Source organism: Epinephelus lanceolatus, chromosome 4, assembly GCF_041903045.1.
Source record: "Epinephelus lanceolatus isolate andai-2023 chromosome 4, ASM4190304v1, whole genome shotgun sequence".
Classification (NCBI taxonomy): domain Eukaryota; kingdom Metazoa; phylum Chordata; class Actinopteri; order Perciformes; family Serranidae; genus Epinephelus; species Epinephelus lanceolatus.
This window is the reverse complement of record NC_135737.1, coordinates 45,730,475-45,752,343: the sequence shown is the minus strand read 5'-3', so window position 1 is coordinate 45,752,343 and position 21,869 is coordinate 45,730,475. Positions and strand designations below refer to the sequence as shown.

Here is a 21,869-nt window from a genome sequence, read left to right as displayed (position 1 = left end):
CATCTTCCACACTGTCATTTAGGCCATAGCTTGGCTTCCTTCCTCTCCTCTCTTTTTAAATGAGCGAGTGTGGAGTCAAACCCTGCTAAAATCTGATTGACAGAGGCACCAAATATCCTGTTGCCCCTCCGGTGTGTATTCTCCTGCTGTCGCTGGAGGTTACAATGGGAGCGTCATTGTCCTTTTGGTTGACATTAAAAGCTGAGCGATGCTGGCGTGGCGAGGTTGTGCTTTTTTCCTGCGCGGTGACGAGAGCGTGCCATTGCCCCCCCCCCCCCTTTCCCCATTTATGTGCTTCCTCTGTCCACCACAGTGCATTTGCTCCATCTGTCCCCCCGAGTGTCCTCCATCCTCTTCCCCAGCACAGTGTGAGTGTGTGAGAGACGACGGGCACCTTGGTGTGATGTGTTTTTCATTCACCCAGCTGACTTGTTGTCTCTCTCACATCGACCACATTCATTCATCCAGTCTTAACCCTCACCTGTCCTGAATCTGATCTGAACCCTAATCCCTTTGTAGAAGTGGCACTTTGGTGGATTTCTTCGTCTTTCTATCCTTGTCGAGAACATTTTGTCCTCACAAGAATAGAAACACAAGCGTTCCTGCTGACACACGCACAGACAGCCTGATGAATGTTTCCCCTCTCCATCCTTCTGTCTCTGTCCTGTCATTTCCTGCCCCCTCACCCTCCTCTCCTCCCGCCCCCTTTGTCTCCGTCCTTTCCTCTTTCTTTCCCTCCCACCTTCCATCTATCCCCACAGGGGGCTCATTACGTAACTAAGAGGACATCTGAGTGCTACCTTTGCCGACAGGCAATTAGTCCGTGATTATAAAACCACCTGATGAACAGGAGATGCTTATCTCTCTCCTGTCTGTCTTTTTATTTCACCCTCTTGTCTTTTTCCCCTTCCCTCCATCGGCACCCTCCCTTTTCTCTCCACCTCCTCCTCCTCCTACACCTCCTCACCGCTGCATCTTTTGAGGTTAGCTGTCCCAGAAAACTCATATCGCTTTGTGGAAGTGTTCCTCGCTCTCAGTGCGGAAGTGATTAATATTTCGTAGCCCAATAACAGAAGAACACCCAGCTGTCCTTGAGTGAGACAGATGTCTTCAGAGTGAAGCATGTTTCTTTCTCTGTGAGTGTGTGTGTGTGTCTCTGGGCAGTGTAGTCTGTTGCTTCAGGCAAGCGCTGACATTGGATACTTATCAGAGAGAAGTGCTCCAGATTCTCTCGCTGCGAGTGTGTGTGTGCGTGTGTGTGATAGTGATGGGAGAACCCAGCGCTATAAAAAGACATCAAAACATCTGTGGGACAGTGTCAAGGCAGGAGGGCGTATGAATATTCAGTTGGTGGTGGTGCCCCTGTCACCCTATAGCCTACTTACCATTTTAGAACAAAGCTGAAGGGCCCGGGGACCGCGCTTGCCACACCACCGGCCCCCAGCGGTGAATATCAGGACAAAACCTGTGAACACGACTGAGACTGTGAACACTGCTGCAGGACCTGAGTGTAGAGAGTGTAATCTTCACAGAGTGAGATGGTCTGTGTTTAACCCACATTAGCCTCCACCGTCTTAATTAAAACGTCCCACAATCCTCGGGGGGTTTGGGTGCACACAGTGACACTGGGCACATACACACACACACACACACACACAAAATGAAAAGAGGCTTGTGAGAGTTCAGAGAGCAAAGCCATACAACTCACGCCCAGCAGAGACAAAGACATTATGAACTAACAGGGTATGAGGAATATAGGTGACCCAAAATGAATGTACTGTCCCGTTCCATCCTCCGTGGGTTACATATCACCGTCAGCATCAGTGAAACACACACTCCACCTTCTCCTCCCTCTGAAACCTCAATCCTGTCTTTCTTTTTTCCTCTTTTTTTCCTTTTTAATACTTTTCTTCTTCTTTTGGCTGAATGTATTTATTTGAATATCGCCACCTTGCATTTGAAAAATTAATCTTTGTTTGCTGCATCTGATATTATTTGGAGTTAATAAAATATTGTTATTGTTCTTTGCAAAAAATACAGATCTGGTGTCATCATTTGTTTTATGTCATACTGTGTGAACAAAAGGTTACAGACAGATGGGAGGAACAGGAACAGTGCGGAGAGCTCCATTAATGCAGTGTTTTATGATTATGATTAGATAATGAACTATTACATTCGCCATTTATTAGCGAACATTCACTGTGGTACACACACCATAAAACCTGCTGCAATTAGCTCCCTGACATGAAGCCATCATCATTATTAAGTTATTACCAGGGCAAAGGACAGCAGTCGGAGGAACCGCACAGAGGTCTTAGTGATCCTACAGCAGTAAGTATTTCATTTTTCCATGACATCATGGGCCCCCGGGGAGCACAGTAATCCATTTGGTGGGTCGAAGGAGAGGGAGGGGAGAGAAATATCAGAGCAGGGTGTGATGGATTTCCAACAAAGCCTGGTGTGTGTGATCATCAGCTTTTAAATCCTTGGACCCTGCAGATAGGTCTGGATTGTTGGAGTGTAAAAGAGCTGCTCCTTGATGAGGTTCCTACAAATGTGAAAATGAAAGGAGAAACGTTCTAAATGAAACCAGCCCAGTCGTTTGAAGACATTGTTGGCATTGTACTTTTCTGCAAACCACAAACCATGATTTCATACATATCAATGTCTCCAAAGTGACGTAGTGAGTGGAGGGGATGGTGGACGACGAGACACTTGGACGAGACGCCCAACAAACAACAAAACCAGTTGTACTTAAGCAAGTTATCGCTGTAGTTCCAGCAGCTTTTTAGCCCCCACACTTTGATGTTTTCAGCCACCTTCACTGTTTATCCTCCGAGGATAGTGCCACAAAAAGCGGTTGTGTTTTTCATTGAGACATTGCTGCGTTTCAAACTGGAATTGTGCCATGAAAAGTGTCATTTAAGCGCAACCAAGTATTTTTTGTGCCTAAACCTAAACACACATTAACCACAGCATTACTGAAGTGTAAAGAAACATTTTGACAAATCCATTGACATACAAATGTAACGTACCCATGGTGTGCAGAAATGATGGCACCTTTGGTTGATGACACATCAACCAAACAATTGTCTGAAAACTAGAAAAGCACTTGGAGAGCGCAGACCTCCGCCAAGCAGCTCGGATTTCCTGCCATTTTATTATTTTATCCACTTCGCTTCAACCGATCACCACCAAAATGTTATCATCTGTTCCTTGTCCCATTATCAACCTTTCCTGAAAATTTCATCAAAATCTGATCAGAAATTTTTGAGTTATTTTGCAGACAAACAAACGGACAAACAGACCAATGCCGGTGAAAACATAACCTCCTTGGCGGGGTGATAAGGAGCATAAGAGAAGACTAGGTTACCTCCTCATATCAAAGTAAAGTTAAGAAGGTCTTCAGTGAAATATTAAAACAATATACCCCAAAGAGTGAGTGTATTTAATTGTCCAATGCAATGCTGTGCCAGGTGATGATGACTGATTCGAGGTAGTATATTCAACAAATTCTGAAAGTGACCTTCCATATTAGCACTGTATGATCTGCCCCCTTAGTGTATACATGTAGGCAAATACAATGTTGGGGAAAAAGGTTTATTTGCTGTCTTGCCTTGAGTTAGATGACAAGATCAGTGCTTAAAGAGGCACATCATGTTAATTAATAAGCTTTAGAAGTAACTGCAGGCAAAGTTGTTTAACCTTGTGCAGAGCCAGGCTCGCTGGTTCTCTCTTCCAGTCTTTATAAACAGCTCTCGCACAGGCATGAGAGTGATGTTGATCTTCTCAGCTAACTTTTAGCAGTTTAGTGATGAATTATATTTCCCAAAATATTGAGCTACACCTTTAAGGTTAAGCAGAGATCATAGTCATGGTTGAAAAAACCCATCATTGAATGTTTGCAAGAGATGAGAGGTGAACACAGGTCGTTAAACATGTCTAGTTAGTTAGTTAGTTATTAGACTGTTGAAACCCAAAGTAAATTTTCCTTGGAGGGGAATAAACCAACCAGTTGCACCCGGTTGGGGCAAAAAGTTACTGTGGCTAGGTTTAGGACAGGAAACATGGTGAGGACGTACCTTAAAATGACTCAGAGTTCACACAGATCCAAACTAGGGACTCCAGGGGAAAGTCCCAGATGAAAGTCCATTTTTTGTGATCCATCCACCACCTGAACCTGCCGCCTTACAAGCACTCAGGACTGGACCCTTGTTTATTGCCGTCAGCAGATTGGTCATGTGATCACAGCCTCTCATACATACGAATTTGGGTGCTTTTCGTGGGAAAACATACAAGCAATTTGTGAGAACAGCCTGAACAAACTCCACTAGTGTTCCAACAAAGCCTCATGTTCACATTTAGAAGCCAGAGAGGAACGTCGTGTTTTAAGGGGCAGAAAAGATTCAGTCAGCATATCCCACCTGCTGGACATCACTTTGATATCAGGTGTTACCAGGATGTAGCTGTGGAATGAAGTTAAGACTGTTTTAAAAGGCCACTCAGATGCAGAATGAGACCGAACACTGATGACGCCGGTGCCTGTCATGTGCCAAACCATCCTTGATGACTCTGAGCCTACAAAATTAAGGACGGTAAGTCATTTAGGAATCTACGCCATCAGAAGATCAAACTCTGCGTGTTTGAAAGTGCCGTACCCTGCTTTACACTGTCATCCTCACATCAGAATTATTACTGATTTTCTAAAAGAGCAAGACAGCAAAGAAGAGAGATATTTGTTTCTCATTTACCCTCTCACTCTCTCTTCAGTCTTTTATTTTCCTTCCACCTCGCAGGTCGTCTTTTCCTCTCATCATCTCGTCACCTGGGTTACCTGGCAGACAGAGGACCACGCTCAGACACTGAGTCAGACGCTGCAGTATAACGTAATGTATCATTTACATTCCCACACAGACAGAACCTTTGGTTGTTACCAACAACAATTATTCAGAAATGTCAGGAGATTAGCACAAAGTCTAAGATTTCCTTTACTGATCCAAACATGTCATACAGTCTGGCATGGTACAAAACCATGTATGTAATTTAACAGGTTTGTGTCATATAACTCAACCTGGTGAACAAGGTGAACAAAACCACATCACACACACTAAAAAGCCTAATCTTTTCTTCGTGGTACAAATCTCATCTGGTCATGGCTGCAGAAACAGAATGTAACCACATCTGATCGTCCGCGTTCAGACAGCCATGAAAAGATCAGATCTTTGTCACAGAGCGAAAAATCAGTTTTGTGGGCTCGGGCCTGAGTGGCTGCCGCACAGGCTGTGAGCTGAACATCACCATCAGTATCTGGGTCAGGACTTAAGTCAATCCTAATATCTGAAGTTTCACTTCTGGAAGTTAGGAAGTCTGTGAGTCCAAGAGGTTCTTTAAGGTTCTATATATAGAAATAAATCATTCCTGCGTTACCACTGAGACATGAGTGTGATTATTATTAGCAAATGTGCTGCTTAAACAAAACTCCAGCAGTTTCATGAAGCTGTACTTTAAGCTAAATGCTAACATAAAGATGCTAATGCTCATGACAGTGCTAACATGTTGATGTTTGGTAGGTTTAACGTCAAATTCACGTCATGTAAGTGAGACTTTAATTAGGAAAAACCAAGCAAGAAAAAAAATGTACTTCCAGTTTGATGATGAACACCAATACAATGGATTCAGCAATATTTAGACTGTTATACACACTTTTCTGTATCTTTGTCTAATTTAAGTTATGTTGTGGTTCAGTGGTGCAGTGGTTAGCATTGTGACCTCACAGCAAGAGGGTTACTGGTTTGAACCCTGGGGTGAGGGAGCCCTTCATTGCAGAGTTTGCATGTTCTCCCCGTGTCAGCGTGGGTTTCCTCCAGGTGCTCCAGCTTCCTCCCACAGTCCAAAGACATGCAGGTTAATTGGTGACTCTAAATTGGCTGTAGGTGTGAATGTGAGTGTGCCAGAAAAAGTATGTCCCAGTATGCCAAAAATACCAGGATGCTCTACTACATGCAGTCAAATTTTGCAGCATGCTTTTCTGGCTATTCTGACCCACAATTCTCTGCGCAGCGAAAGACACGTCACATCAACTGAGCTGCAAACAGATGACAACTTGACAGCTGTTTGACAGCTGTCAGAAGTCGCAGTGACTGATGACCAGTCCAATAGTGATAATAGGAATTTGTTTGTTTATTTATTGGTTAATAAAATAAAATAATCATAAATATAACAGACAACAAAAGGGCATACATATTAGATAACAGTGACAGGGGAATGCACAGCCTCTGTAATTTCACAATTATGAATATGATATGTTAGAATCCACAATGTATGCAGTTATTACTTATTGCAGAATCACAACATCAGGTCTGTGTGGGTTGATCTCTGTCTCTGGTGAGCTCGATGAACAGCGTTTTGTTTATCTCCAAGGTAAGTGATGTAAAAGCAAGAGGGTCAAAGTTCAGGGCATAATGTTTGGAGGAAGTAGTATGTCCTGATTGTGTGCATACTGCATGCAACAGTACGTACTTTTCAAGGGCAGCTGCAGTACATACTAAAAGTAAAAAGAAAAAGTATATTTGGAACACACCCTATGTGTCAGCCCTGTGATAGTCTGGCGACTTGTCCAGGGTGAACCCTGCCTTTCATCCAGTGTCAGCTGGGACAGGCTCCAGCCCCCTCACGACCCCCAACAGGATAAGTGGTTAAGGATAATAAATGAATGAAGTTATGTTACTACAAAGCTAGAAGTGGGTGTAACCATCCTGGGATAATGGTGTAAAATTCCCATGTGATGGGAAGTTGTTCTGTTCTTCCCATTCGCCAACATCTTGTGAGTAAAGAATACTGTTCACCATGGTCACCATCATAGCTTGGTAGCATGCATACATACACTAACTGGTAGTAAACTGTCTCTAGTTTGCATGTTTTTGGTCATAAAACAAAGTGAAATATCCAGCCTGTTTAATATTAGTTGAGATATTTCTGACCCAAAGTGTTGGACAGACAGGATCTACTCATAAATCAAAAAAAGCTTTTCCAGTGCAGACAGCTACATTTCCAGAATGTCTGCCCGTTGCAACACCCTGACATGGCATTAAAAAAACATCGATATAAGTCACAGCAGTAGCTTGTCCTGACCGTGGCGTTCACGCAGGATTTTGGAGGATCACGGTTGATTTGACAATGATTAATGGATGCCCAAAAGTGCTAAATGGAGCTTCTTTGATGTTCTTTTTCTCTCCTCAGCTGTCCTGCAGCGTGTCTGCTTTTGCCTCATTAACATCATTTCATCATTTCCTCTCTGAATTCAGCCAGGACGCACACCTCATGATATGCCATCTGTTGGAGGTCAGGAGAGATACTGTGTTCTGGGCTCTGGAGACCGCGACGAACCACCCGGAGACTAAAAGTATTCCCAGTGGAGACGCTGGACCTCTGGCTGAACAGATGAACTCCTCTACTGCTGACTGTGTGGAGCTGAAGGAGACAGCTGAGCCTCTGCAATTTAAAAACTTGTCTATGTTTTTGTTATACTGCACTTTTTCAGGTCATACCATATATACTGATGATGAGTGGTTTTTACACAAACTACATTTTGAAAAGCTGTTTTTCAAATACGCTCAAGGAGATTTATTCATGTATAATATTTTACACAAGGACATATACAAGTGTTTCACCTGAGAGCACAAATTGGGACTGTCAGGTTGATGTATGCGGCTTGTATTAACTGGATTGTTTCAGTTTTATAGCTCACACATGAAGTGCCCCTGCTACGACTGAGGCTATGTGCTGAGAGTCATTTTTCCTCATCCTCAAATAAAAAAACACACACGTACATCGCATAAAAGTATTAATGTGACTGCCTTGAATGTCAACGTTGACATGCAGCACTGCTCGGAGGACAACTGTGTTGTCAATAGGCAAATGTCACTTCAATTAAAGCTCTTAAAGAGGGAATGTAAAGGTCAACCACGCTGTATTTACCTTGGCTTTTGTCAGAGTGAAAACCATTTTGCACATTTTGTGATTTTGGCCTTGAATTTGTTCCCTCAGGAAGCACTCTCCATTTCAGATTTGAACTTTAGAGTGTATCTGTTATTCCATTAGCAGGTTTGCAAAACTTAAATGGACAATTTTCTCTTGCATTATTGATAAAGTGTTCACATTGTGCGCTTGGTCAGTCTAACGGACGACCTGACCACTCCACCACTCTGCTATTTCTGACCACATGCCGGAGGCCTCTCCAAGTGGCTGCATTCAGCCTTATCTCTGCTGTGTGTCTGAATAAGAAGGGGTCTCTACTCCTTATCAGTTTGTCCGTTACATTCCTGGCACCAGCGGTTGGACAAACTGCCATTTATGGCTAAAGGAAGAACACTATAGAGCCCACGCTGTGCTCCACTGACCCACAATGCACCAGGACTTTATAAAAACCCACAGCATAGACCCCTGGACAGAGAGAGAGAGGTTAATAGCTTTTTGGTAAACCACTTCTGTGACTGTATTTTGTCAGTATTTATTCTGAGGAGGCTTCGAATTAGAGCACAGGTCTTGTTTTCTGAGGCTGAGGGTGCTATACATACATGCTATACAATATTGAGAGTGGGAGTGTGTTTTCCATCTGTGTGCGTATCCTCTGCCATGGCATCGCTAACATCCTCCAGCCGCAGATCCTCCTCATCCTACCGCTCATCATCACGGTACAGCACCTCCAGCTCCTATCGGTCAGAGGGCTCACTGGGTGGATCATCCGATTCTCTGGATCCCCTTTTCGAGCCATTTCTTGACTCTACTGATCACTCCAGTCTGTTTGGAGAAGAAAGCTCCGGGGGAACCAGCTGTTTGACCCCCTTCAGCAGCTACAGCAGAGCCTCCTATGGACACACTGGTAAGGGGAATTGACTGCTGCTGAGCTCCGTCTTCATTACCTACTTTGACATACTATACTATGACTTTTTTTGACATGCTATACTATGACCTTTATAACATGTTATACTATGACTTCTTTGATATTCTATACTATGACCTTTTTAACGTGTTATACTATGACTTTTTTGACATGCTATATTATGACTTTTTTGACATACTATACTATGACTCTTTTGACATATTATACTATGACATTTTTGACATACTATACCATGACTTTTTTGACATACTATACTATGACTTTTTTGACATGCTATACTATGACCTTTTTAACATGTATATACTATGACTTTTTTAACATACTATACTTTGACTTTTTTGAAGTACTATACTATGACCTTTTTGACATGCTATACTATGACTTTTTTGACATGCTATACTATGACCTTTTTGACATGCTATACTATGACTTTTTTGACATACTATACTATGACTTTTTTGACATGCTATACTATGACTTTTTTGACATGCTGTATTATGACTTTTTTGACAAACTATACTATGACTTTTTTGACATGCAATACTATGACTTTTTTGACATGCTATACTATGACTTTTTTGACAGACTATATCATGGCTTTTTTGACATACTATACTATGAATTGTTTTTTTGACATACTATACTATGACTTCTTTGACATTGTATACTATGACTTTTTTGACATTCTATACTATGACTCTTTTGACATGCTATACTCTGACTTTTTGACATACTACACTATGACTTTTTTGACATACTATATTATGACTTTTTGACATACTATACTATACTATACTATGACTTTTTTGACATGTTATACCATGACTTCTTTGACATGGTATACTATGACCTTTTTGACATTCTATACTATGACTCTTTTGACATGCTATACTTTGACTTTTTGACATATGATACTATGAACTTTTTTTTGACATATCACACTATTCCTTGTTTGACATGCTATACTGTCACTTTTTTTCCAGACATGCTGTTCTGTGACTTTTTTCTACATACTATACTATGACTTTTTCATGATGATCCACGTAGAAGATGTGGAAATAAAGAAACAGCATTGTTCTTGTGTTGCAGGGTAGAGGCTATTAGTCCGAATATTATACAGTAAGTATGATAAAGAAAAATGTAAGTTCAGACTCTTATAACACAGCCAGGATTTGTTGCTTGGCTTACATATTTAATCGTATTCAGACAGTATATTTTCATTTTAAACATTCCAATATAATGTTAAAAGTAAAAATAAATGTAATGTCACTCTGGATAATGTTGGCTGTGGTGAATTTCTTGTTTTTCCTTTGTAAAAATGTTACATAAGAGAGGTTTAATGATCCTTCCCAGCATCATCATGCTCAATATCTCCACTGGGGCAGTTGAGCTTTAGTGCCACGCTCATGGGTACCTTGGTAGCATCTCTTGAGGCATAGTGTAGAGCCTTTTTCATTCACTTTCTCCCCCAGCAGGAAGGAGGCATTAGTATCTCACATTACAGCAGTGGGTTGATTGAAAGAAAAATGCCACAGAAAAGAAAAAGACCTGCGGCTCAGAGAGAGTAATGAGCCAGAGTCGTAAGAGCTTGTGTGCTCTCTGTGAGAAAAGAGTCTGTATGGCTCCAGACATTGTCTACTGGGACACATAAAGAACTAATAGGAAGGTGAAAAAAAAGGAAAAGCGGAGCGCTAATATAAAACACAGGAGAGACTATATGGAGCGTTAAAACAGTTCTGCTGCCGCATAAAGTAGTAGCAACCACAAAGTGAAAAAAAAAAGGTTTATTACTGGTGTGATGCGAGAGATGAAAGAATAATCAATAATCAGGCTTAAAAATTGATTTCATTTAAACCATACAGAATATTTCAGTACTCAAATGTCAAATAAAATAAAAAAGAAGACTGAGTTTCTTATCAAGAGAAGGTTTGTCTTTTTCCAGACTGGCAGTAAACCACATTTACAGTGAGAACAAAAGCTTGAGTCTCTCATAGTATTTAATGGCCTTTGTTTTTGAGTCTGAACATAAAATACAAAAACACCCCAAACAACTGAGCATTAATACCTGGCTTGACTATGTGGCGCTCCAGAGTATAATTATATGTCATAAATGAGGCATCATGAATTACATAATTGTGTGAGGTAGTGAAATTGTAATGAACAATCATTTGTGAAGTTAGCTAAGAAAAATATTATGAAATGTTATTTCATTATTCTTGTTTTCATAATAACAGAGTTTAAATGGAGTTAACTTGTATTTTATTAAACAGATATGGTACAGTATGCCATAGAACTTAATTAAAAATTCATTAACAAAGCCATCACAAAGTGTTCCATAAAAAAGGCCATATAAATGTCATACTATAGTATGACACATGATACATTAAATATAATATTAAATATCATATTATATATTAAAAAGTCTAAGTATGGCATGTCAAAAAAACAACAAAAAAAACTGCTCTACCATGACTTTTTCAACATACTGTACTATGAATTGTTCTGACATACTATACTGACTTTTTTGACATTGTATACTATGACTTTTTTTGACATACTATACTATGACTTTTTTGACATGCTATACTATGAATTTTTTCAACATGCTATATTATGACTTTTTCAGTATATAACACTATGAATTGTTCTGACATGCAATACTATGACTTTTTTTGACATACAATACTATGACTTTTTTGACATGCTATACAATACGTTTTTTCAACATACTGTACTATGAATTTTTTCGACATGCCATACTATGACTTTTTTTGACATGCTATACTATGACATTTTTCGACATACTACACTATGACTTTTTTTGACATGCTATACTATGACTTTTTTCAACATGCTATACTATGAATTTTTTCAACATGCTATACTATGACTTTTTAAGTATATAACACTATGAATTGTTCTGACATGCAATACTATGCCTTTTTTCGACATGCTATACTATGACTTTTTGACATGCTATACAATAAGTTTTTTCAACATACTGTACTATGACATTTTTGACATGCTATGCTATGACTTTTTTCGACATACTATACTATGACTTTTTTGACATACTGTACTATGAATTTTTTCGACATGCTATACTATGACATTTTTTTGACATGCTATACAATACGTTTTTTTAACATACTGTACTATGAATTTTTTCAACATGCTATACTATGACTTTTTAAGTATATAATACTATGAATTGTTCTGACATGCAATACTATGACTTTTTTCGACATGCTATACTATGACTTTTTTGACATGCTATACAATAAGTTTTTTCAACATACTGTACTATGACTTTTTTTGACATGCTATGCTATGACTTTTTTCGTTATACTATACTATGACTTTTTTGACATGCTATACTATGACATTTTTTTGACATGCTATACAATACGTTTTTTTAACATACTGTACTATGAATTTTTTCAACATGCTATACTATGACTTTTTCAGTATATAACACTATGAATTGTTCTGACATGCAATACTATGACTTTTTTGACATGCTATATTATGACTTTTTTTGACATGCTATACAATACGTTTTTTCAACATGCTATACTATGAATTTTTTCAACATGCTATACTATGACTTTTTAAGTATATAATACTATGAATTGTTCTGACATGCAATACTATGACTTTTTTCGACATGCTATACTATGACTTTTTTGACATGCTATACAATACGTTTTTTCAACATACTGTACTATGACTTTTTTTGACATGCTATGCTATGACTTTTTTCGACATACTATACTATGACTTTTTTGACAAAGTATACTATGACTTTTTTGACATACTGTACTATGAATTTTTTCAACATACTATACTATGACTTTTTCAGTATATAACACTATGAATTGTTCTGACATGCAATACTATGACTTTTTTGACATGCTATATTATGACTTTTTTGACATGCTATACAATACGTATTTTCAACATACTATACTATGACATTTTTCGACATGCTATACTATGACTTTTTTTGACATGCTATACTATGAATTTATTCAACATGCTATACTATGACTTTTTCAGTATATAATACTATGAATTGTTCTGACATGCAATACTATGAGTTTTTTGACATGCTATATTATGACTTTTTTGACATGCTATACAATACGTTTTTTCAACATACTGTACTATGAATTTTTTCGACATGCTATGCTATGACTTTTTTTTGACATGCTATACTATGACATTTTTCGACATGCTATACTATGACTTTTTTTTGACATGCTATACTATGACATTTTTCGACATTGACTTTTTACAATGACTATAGTATATAATACTATGAATTGTTCTGACATGCAATACTATGACTTTTTTCGACATGCTATACTATGACTTTTTTGACATGCTATACAATAACTTTTTTCAACATACTGTACTATGACTTTTTTTTGACATGCTATACGATGACTTTTTTCAACATATTATACTATGACTTTTCTGACAAACTATACTATGACTTTTTTGACATACTGTAGTATGAATTTTTTTCGATATGCTATACTATAAATTTTGACATACTATAGTATGACTTTTTTGACATACTGTACTATGAATTTTTTTGACATGCTATACTATGACTTTTTCAGTATATAATACTATGAATTGTTCTGACATGCAATACTATGACTTTTTTGACATTCTATACTATGACATTTTTTTTGACATGCTATACTATGACTTTTTCAGTATATAATACTATGAATTGTTCTGACATGCAATACTATGACTTTTTTTGACATGCTATACTATGACTTGTTTGACATACTATAGTATGACTTTTTTGACATACTATATCAATCAATCAATCAATCAATCAATTTTATTTATAAAGCCCAATATCACAAATCACAGTTTGCCTCACAGGGCTTTACAGCATACAACATCCCTCTGTCCTTAGGACCCTCACAGCTGATCAGGAAAAACTCCCCAAAAAAAAACCCTTTAATGGGGGAAAAAAATGGTAGAAACCTCAGGAAGAGCAACTGAGGAGGCATCCCTCTTCCAGGACGGACAGACGTGCAATAGATGTTGTACAGGACAGATCAGCATAATAAATTAACAGTAATCCGTATGACACAATGAGACAGAGAGACAGAGAGAGAGAGAGAGAGAGAGAGATGCAGGACAGACAGTAATGACAGTAGCTTACAGAAACATTAATGAAAGTAATAATGTTATAGTTATAATTCTGGCTACTGTGGTACAATATGTTGAAAGTATATATTAATATCTGGCAGTATACATGTGTGACAATAATCATATGTGTATAATAACAGTAGAAGTATGACTAATGACTAATGATGGCAGCAGCAGCAGGAGGCATCTGGCAGGACCACGGCAGCAGCACAACCACACACGTCACGCTGTCCAGGCACCGCTGCGATATGAGTTAATCTGAGAGACAGTGGAGCACAAAGACAAGAAGTACAGGGCAAGCCTGAGCCAGCCCTAACTATAAGCTTTATCAAAGAGGAAAGTCTTAAGTCTAGTCTTAAATGTGGAGACGGTGTCTGCCTCCCGGACCGTAACAGGAAGATGATTCCACAGGAGAGGTGCCTGATAGCTGAAGGCTCTGGCTCCTGATCTACTTTTGGAGACTTTAGGGACCACGAGTAACCCTGCGTTCTCAGAGCGCAGTGTTCAGGTGGGATAATATGGCACTATGAGCTCTCTAAGATATGACAGAGCTTGACCATTTAGAGCTTTACAAGTTAACAGTAGGGTTTTAAATTCAATTCTGGATTTTACAGGGAGCCAGTGCAGCGAAGCTAAAACAGGAGAAATATGATCTCGTTTCTTAGTTCCTGTTAGTACATGTGCTGCTGCATTCTGAATTAGCTGGAGAGTTTTTAAGGACTTACTAGCATGTCAAAAAAGTCATAGTATAGTATGTTGAAAAAAGTCATAGTATACTATGTTGAAAAAAGTCATGGTATAGTTTGCTAAGAAAGTCATAGTGTAGCATGTCAAAAAAGCCATAATATAGCATGACGAAAAAAGGCATAATGTCAAAAGAAAGTCAGAGTATAGCATGTTGAAAAAGGTCATAGTATAGCATGTTGAAAGAAGTCATACTATAACACGTCAAAAAAGACAGAATATTGGATGTTGAAAAAGAGTCATAGTATAATATGTCAAAAAAATGGTGTATGGTCAAAAAAGTCATAGTATAGTATGTTGAAAAACGTCATGGTATAGTATGTTAAAGAAGTCCTAGTACAGCATGACAAAAGAAGTCATAGCATAGTATGTCAAAAAAAGTCATTCTATAGCCATAGAAGCCATAGTATAGCATGTCAAAAAACTCAAAATATAGTTTGGCAAAAAAGTCGTAGTATAGCATGTCAAAAAGGTGACTGTATAGCATATTGAAAAAGTCATAGTATAACATGTCAAAAAACTGTAAAATATAGTTTTTCAAAAAAGTTATAGTATAGCATGTCAAAAAACTCAAAATATAGTTTGGCAAAAAAGTCGTAGTATAGCATGTCAAAAAGGTGACCATATAGCATATCGAAAAAGTCATAGTATAACATGTCAAAAAACTGTAAAATATAGTTTTTCAAAAAAGTTATAGTATAGCATGTCGAAAAAGAGTCATAGTATAGTATGTCAAAAAAGCCATTGTAGAACATGTCAAAAAGTCATTGTAAAGCATGTCGAAAAAACACAATATAGCACGTCGAAAAGAAGTCATTGTATTTCATGTCAAAAAAGTGTATATTGTATAATATGTTGAAAAACGTCATGGTATAGTATGTTAAAGAAGTCCTAGTATAGCATGTCAAAAAAGTCATAGTGTAGTATGTTGAAAAAAGTCATGGTATAGTATGTTAAAAAAGTCAGTGTAGCATGTCAAAAAAAGTCATAATATAGCATGACAAAAAAGGCATAGCATAGCATGTAAAAAAAAGCCATAGTATAGCATGTCAAAAAACTCAAAATGTAGTTTGTCAAAAAAGTTATGGTATAGCATGTCACAAAGGTCACAGTACAACATGTCAACAAAATCATAGTATAGCATGTGGAAAAAAGTCATATTATAGTATGTAAAAATAGTCAAAGTATAGTATGTCAAAAAAGTCATGGTTATAGTATAGTATGTTGAAAAAAGTCATGGTATAGTATGTTAAAAAAGTCACAGTATAGTATGTCAAAAAAGTCATAGTATAATATGTTGAGAAATGTCATGGTATTGTATGTTAAAGAAGTCCTAGTATAGCATGATAAAAAAATTCATAGCATCGTATGTAAAAAAAAAAGTCATACTATAGTATGTCGAAAAAAGCCATACTTTAGCATGTCAGAAAAGTCATAATATAGCATGTTGAAAAACTCAAAATGTAGTTTGTCAAAAAAGTCATAGTAACCATGTCAAAAAGCTCACAGTATAGCATGTTAAAAAAAAGTCATAGCATAGCATGTTGAAAAAGTCATTGTAAGCATGGCGAAAAAATTCACAGTTTAGCATGTCATAAAGTGAAAGTCTATCATATCTAAAAAAAGTCAAAGTATAACATGTCAAAAAAGTTATAGAGATGTATGTCAAAAAAGTCATAGTATATTATGACAAAAAAGTCATTGTATAGCATGTCATAGTAGGCATGTCAAAGAAAGTAATAGTATGGCATGCCAATAAGGTCATAGTACTGTACGTCAAAAAAGTCATAGTATTGCATGTCAAAGAAAGTCATCGTAAGTCGAAAACTGTTAAAAAAAAATATTGCATGTGGGGAGGAAAAAAATCATATGATAGTATGCCAATAAAAGTCAGAGTTTGCCTAAGTAAGTAAAAAAAATAAAATAAATTATAGAATCGAAAGTTGAAAAACTCTTGAAAGGTCAACCATAGCATGTTGAAAAAAATTGAATTGTATAATATTTCATTCAAAGTACCCTTATTTACATATATTTCTACATGCATGAGATGAAATGTTTACCCGAACATGTTAACATGGTTTCACAGCTCCAGACTCTTGTGTTGTGTTTCTGCAGCTCCTGTAGGCGGCGCTGTGACAGGACGGCAGAGCAGCACAGGTGGAGGAGTGCGATGTCTGGGAGACAGCTACTTCATGTCTGCTGATGTCAGCCAGTTTGAGCCGCATGACGTGGTAGTGATGGCCTACAACCACCATGTTGTCATTCACGCTCAGAAGGTGTGTGTGTGTGTGTGTGTGTGTGTGTGTGTGTGTGTGTGTGTGAGGTTATGTCTGTACAGCTATCATTGTGAGGACGAGTCCCTTTTTTTAACCTCTGGAGTCAGGACCATTCTTCAAAGTGAGGACATTTAGGCTGGTCCTCATTTTTTTTCACTTTAATGGTCTCCAGAGGTTTTAAATGCTTGTCTCGCAGTTTCAGACAGGTCATCATGTGCTTCTGTGTGTGTCTGTAATCCAGATGAACAAACTTTTTGCTCGCTATTGCCCCTTCTGACACTTTTGAGAAAATGCACCAGAGAAACTTAAAGGGGAACACCACCTAAATTAAAAATTGAAATATGTTATTTCCTAGGAAAGTCCAATCAATATTTGTAGACCAAGCCAAATGACCTCATTCTATTTTAGTGTTCTCAGTTCTGAAACAGAAAATGTGCCCATATACTCAGAACATTCCCCTGGGTGCTCTCAGTGTCATCTATAACATCTTTCCCTATTCACTGTCTGTAGAGCAGCTCCAAACATTATACCCTGTGATGTTACAAATTTGAGATTTAGAGCTTCAGTTTTTGGATTTGGGAGAGAGTTGTTCATTTTTACTAATATTTTTGGACTCTCTTTGACCACATTAGGCCCGTTTCCACCGCAGGAACTTCGGGGTAATTTTACGGGGCCAGGGCCATTGGTGCGTGTCTCCACCGCAGGAACCACCCCCGAGGAACAGAGTTCTGGAACTTTTACGGGGGCTAAACAAGTCCCTGCTTCAGAGTAGGTACTCAGAACGGCCCTGAAAGACTCCTGGCTGGGGCTTGGGGATTACTTGGTGCTGATTGGATATACTCAAGGCGGGATGTGACGTCAACAGAAAGCAACAAAATAGCCGGCATTTTTAAAACTCAGCAGACGAGGGTTAGCTCGTTCATATAGCTTTCGCCGCCATGTAAAAAAACTCACTAAATGGCCCGTGAAAAATTTATTCTTTCCAGCGGATATCTTAGTTACAACATGATTGAGCTAGCAAAGCAGTTTTGTGTTGCTATGTGTGGTATTTATTCAGTTTTGGGAAATCACGATGTCTAGAAAGCATCAGCTGACAGGGACAGCTAACAGCAGCAGCAAAGCTAACATCAGGACGTCATCTGTTAAAAGCCTCCCGTTGTCGGATACGACATGAAACTACTCCAGTTAGCTCAATCATGTTGTAACTAAGACATCCGCTGGAAAAAATATTTTTTTCACGGACCGTTTATTGAGTCACTGAGTTATTACAGACACCGCTATCGGCTAACGGCGTCCCTACGTCGCCCTGATCAAAATGGTCGTGCAACGATTACGTCACATCCAGAGGCAGCCCGTAACTTTACAGGAACCTTCCTCGTACTCCGCTCTCAGTGGAGACACGGTGGTTGAGAGGGCCAAGCGAGAGGACGTTCCTGTAGTAGTTCCTGCCCCCCAAATAGTACCAGGAACTTCTTCATTGGAAACGGGCCTATTGATAACCCATTTTGAAAATGGGTGTTCCTCTTTAAACCATAGATACAGACAATCACAAGGTTTATTGAGTGAAATGAAATACATCATACGAAACTTCATGCTGGGTAATACGATATACTTTTGAAAAATACTTTTAATACACACCCTCATAAGTACAACACACCTCTGCAAATGTATTTTAGATTGATCTGTATCGTTAACAGAACTTAACATCTTTAAATGAATTGACCATTTTCATGCAGAATACATCCAGATAATCAGTGCAAAACCTCACAATAATATTCAGACCAGCAAGAATCATCAACCAGATATGCTTAAAGACATTATTATAATAACATTTATGCTGCTCACACTAATAATACAAATGCAACAGCAGCTGCCACATACTGATTAGTCATTTAAATGGTTTGTTAATTAACTGAAATAATTTATCAGAGTTTTTGATGGGTCATTGCTAAATCCATTTATCAAGTAAAAATCCCACTTATATATAAGCTTATAATAAATAATACTTGCAGTTTCTTAAGTCTGTGGATTTACTCCGTTTCTCTATTAAACATGATTATAAATTCATATATTAGAAAGAAAAATAAAAAATTGTATCACCACCAAAAATGAGGCATTACTGGTAGACATTTCACAAGGTCAAAAGCCATAAAGGTTCCACTAAATTAATCTGTAGTGAAAATATCACCATGGCACAGTGGTGCAGTGGTTAGCAATGTCACTTCACAGCAAGAGGGTTCCTGGCTCGAACCCGGGGTCGGGGGTTTAAACCTCGAGGTGTGGGAGCCCTTCTGTTTAGAGTTTGCATGTTCTCTCTGTGTCAGTGTGGGTTTCCTCCAGGTGCTCCAGCTTCCTCCCACAGTCATGACGTGACTCTGAATTTTCCGTAGGTGTGAATGTGAGTGTGAATGGTTGTCTGTCTCTATGTGTCAGCCCTGTGATAGTCTGGTGACCTGTCCAGTGTCAGCTGGGATAGGCTCTGGCCCCCCTGCAACCCCTAGCAGGATAAGCAGGTAAGAAAATGAATGAATGAATGAATGAATGAATGAAAATAGCATTGGCTGCAGCACTACTCTACATATCATTGCATGTATATATTAATATCAGTGTTTTCTCATAAACAAACAGTGACTCATCAGATCTACAATAAACACAGGATCAAACTGTATCACCTCCATCATGTTAGACTCAGACATGTTCTGTCAGTTCTCCAGAGAAGCTGCAGCTTGCTTGTCTGCCTCCTCTCTTTCCCTCCACCCTCACAGTTTGACATTAATCATGTTTAAATTGTGGGTGAGTGGAGGAGGAAGGAGTGAGAGCCTCTGCTGCGGTGCAGGAAGATCACTTTAACAGGGGTCAGCACACAAATTGGCAAAAACCCACGACCGTTCAACTCCCCTTACAGGCCTGTAACAGAGGAAAAAAATCTTCAGAGAGAGCTAGTCAGTGTTCATTTCTCTCCTCCTTTCCTCCCTTTTCTCTCGTTCTCCACCAGCTGAGCAGTGCTGACCTCTCCACCCTTCTCTCCATCACTGCTTCTCACCCTGTTTTCTCGCCCTCGCGCCTCTCTTCACCCTGTTGCTCTTCTCACTTTCTCCTCCCGTCCTCCAGTGTTCGGCGACCTTTCTTTTCATCATCTTTTCCTCCCTCTGTTTACCCCCCTCCAACAGCTGTCCCCTCCATCTACAGATAAATGCCTCCATCCACAGCTCCATCTTTCTTTAACCTTCTGTTTATGTCCTTCAGGTACTGGATGATGGAAGTGTCAGTGACACATTTACCCACAAGTCCCTGTTTCCAGAGGATATGGACCCGTTGTCTGTCAGTGGGACCCTTAACCCTGATGGTACCCTTGTGGTGAGGGTCCGCCGGACCACAGCGCTGGGTGGGCTGGAGCCCCCGGGTGTCCCGACCTACTGCAGTGAAGCTCACCTTTGATTTGTGGCCTCATAGTTTTTTTTTGTTTGTTTGTTTTTTACAGTTCTCAGCTGTTGAAGTGTTATCATTTTAATAAAGTGTTGTAGGTGAGGTAGACTCACTGACCTATCAAGCTGACACTGGAATTCAAATGAATGATCTGTACGTATTATATAATATAATAGTAATAGTTATTTTTGTCCATTTGCTCAGTGTATTGTTCCATGGTAACATATCTCAACAGCTTTTGGCCAGATTGCCATTATATTTAATTTAATATTTAACATTAATTTAAACTATGGAATTTATCTTACTTTTTTATTTTCATCTTGTAAATTCCTGGTGCAAACGAAGTCTTTTTCGGCCACGCAATAGATGTTGTTACAAAAAGTCTTTAATAAACTTTTGTTCATCATAATGGTGTTTTGTTTAATGTGACGTTCTCCCCACTCCATCAATGGTCACAGGAGCCAGACAGAGGAAGCTGTTAGAAGTTAAATCGCTGTCTGGCTGGATTTGAATCAAACAGAGATGTGATCAGCCCACACAGTCCAACACTCAGGGTGAATTTATTTGACCTGAAACACCTTCTACTTTAATTTAAATCTTGAGTCAGCAGATTTCAGTCTGCAGAGTGTTTCTCATCAGGAATAAATGGGCGGATATTAGCAGCATTGGCTCTGACAACAACCAGACACTTGTCCTGGGCCAAGTGTGATAATTGGACTGACGTGAGGCTTTGAACAGATGCAAAATGAAGTCTCGTGCCTGTCACTACTCATCACCTCTACCTGTGTCTGAGTCCTCTCCCTACCTGTGGGGGTCCATGATTCCTTAAATGTAACCCTCAAACCATATTGATGGTGTACACACAACATACAGAACTCTGACACAATGGCACCTGGCATAAAAGAATAACATTATAAATTACTCAGACAGAGGCAAGACAGCCTTCAAGAAGAACCTTAATTAAATGTATTATTATGCAATAACACAATAACTTAACTAGGGGTGACCCTGAATAGTCGATGATTCAGTGATTCGATTCGGAGAAGTCTGATTCGACTGCCAGTCTCGCTGTCGAATCGTCACAAAATGTGGTTATGAAACAAGACCGTACCATTCTGACTATATGGGGGTGTCAGTAGGCATAATCATTACTACGCATGAATAAATCACCCAGTTGCTCGATCCAAATAAGCGGAGGTGAGTGAGTGCGCTGCAGGACCATCAGAGCAGCATCGAGGCCTACGGTGATTAATGAGTGAGATAAGGAAAAGGATGGATGGAGATGAGAATGACCTAAAATTCGTTTACCTAAAGTGTCTTGAAACGAATTTCACCGCTGATTA

The 21,869-nt window shown here is 38.9% G+C and overlaps 1 protein-coding gene across 1 annotated transcript; it reads left to right on the top strand.

The window, feature by feature from the left end:
* The first annotated feature begins 8,459 nt into the window (after positions 1–8,459).
* hspb12 (heat shock protein, alpha-crystallin-related, b12) lies at positions 8,460–20,911 on the top strand. Its single transcript, XM_033632194.2, has 3 exons — positions 8,460–8,881; positions 16,940–17,100; positions 20,347–20,911. The coding sequence occupies exons 1-3, from the start codon at positions 8,635–8,637 to the stop codon at positions 20,536–20,538; spliced, it is 600 nt and encodes a 199-aa protein (XP_033488085.2). The 5' UTR covers positions 8,460–8,634; the 3' UTR covers positions 20,539–20,911.
* Positions 20,912–21,869: the final 958 nt, after the last annotated feature.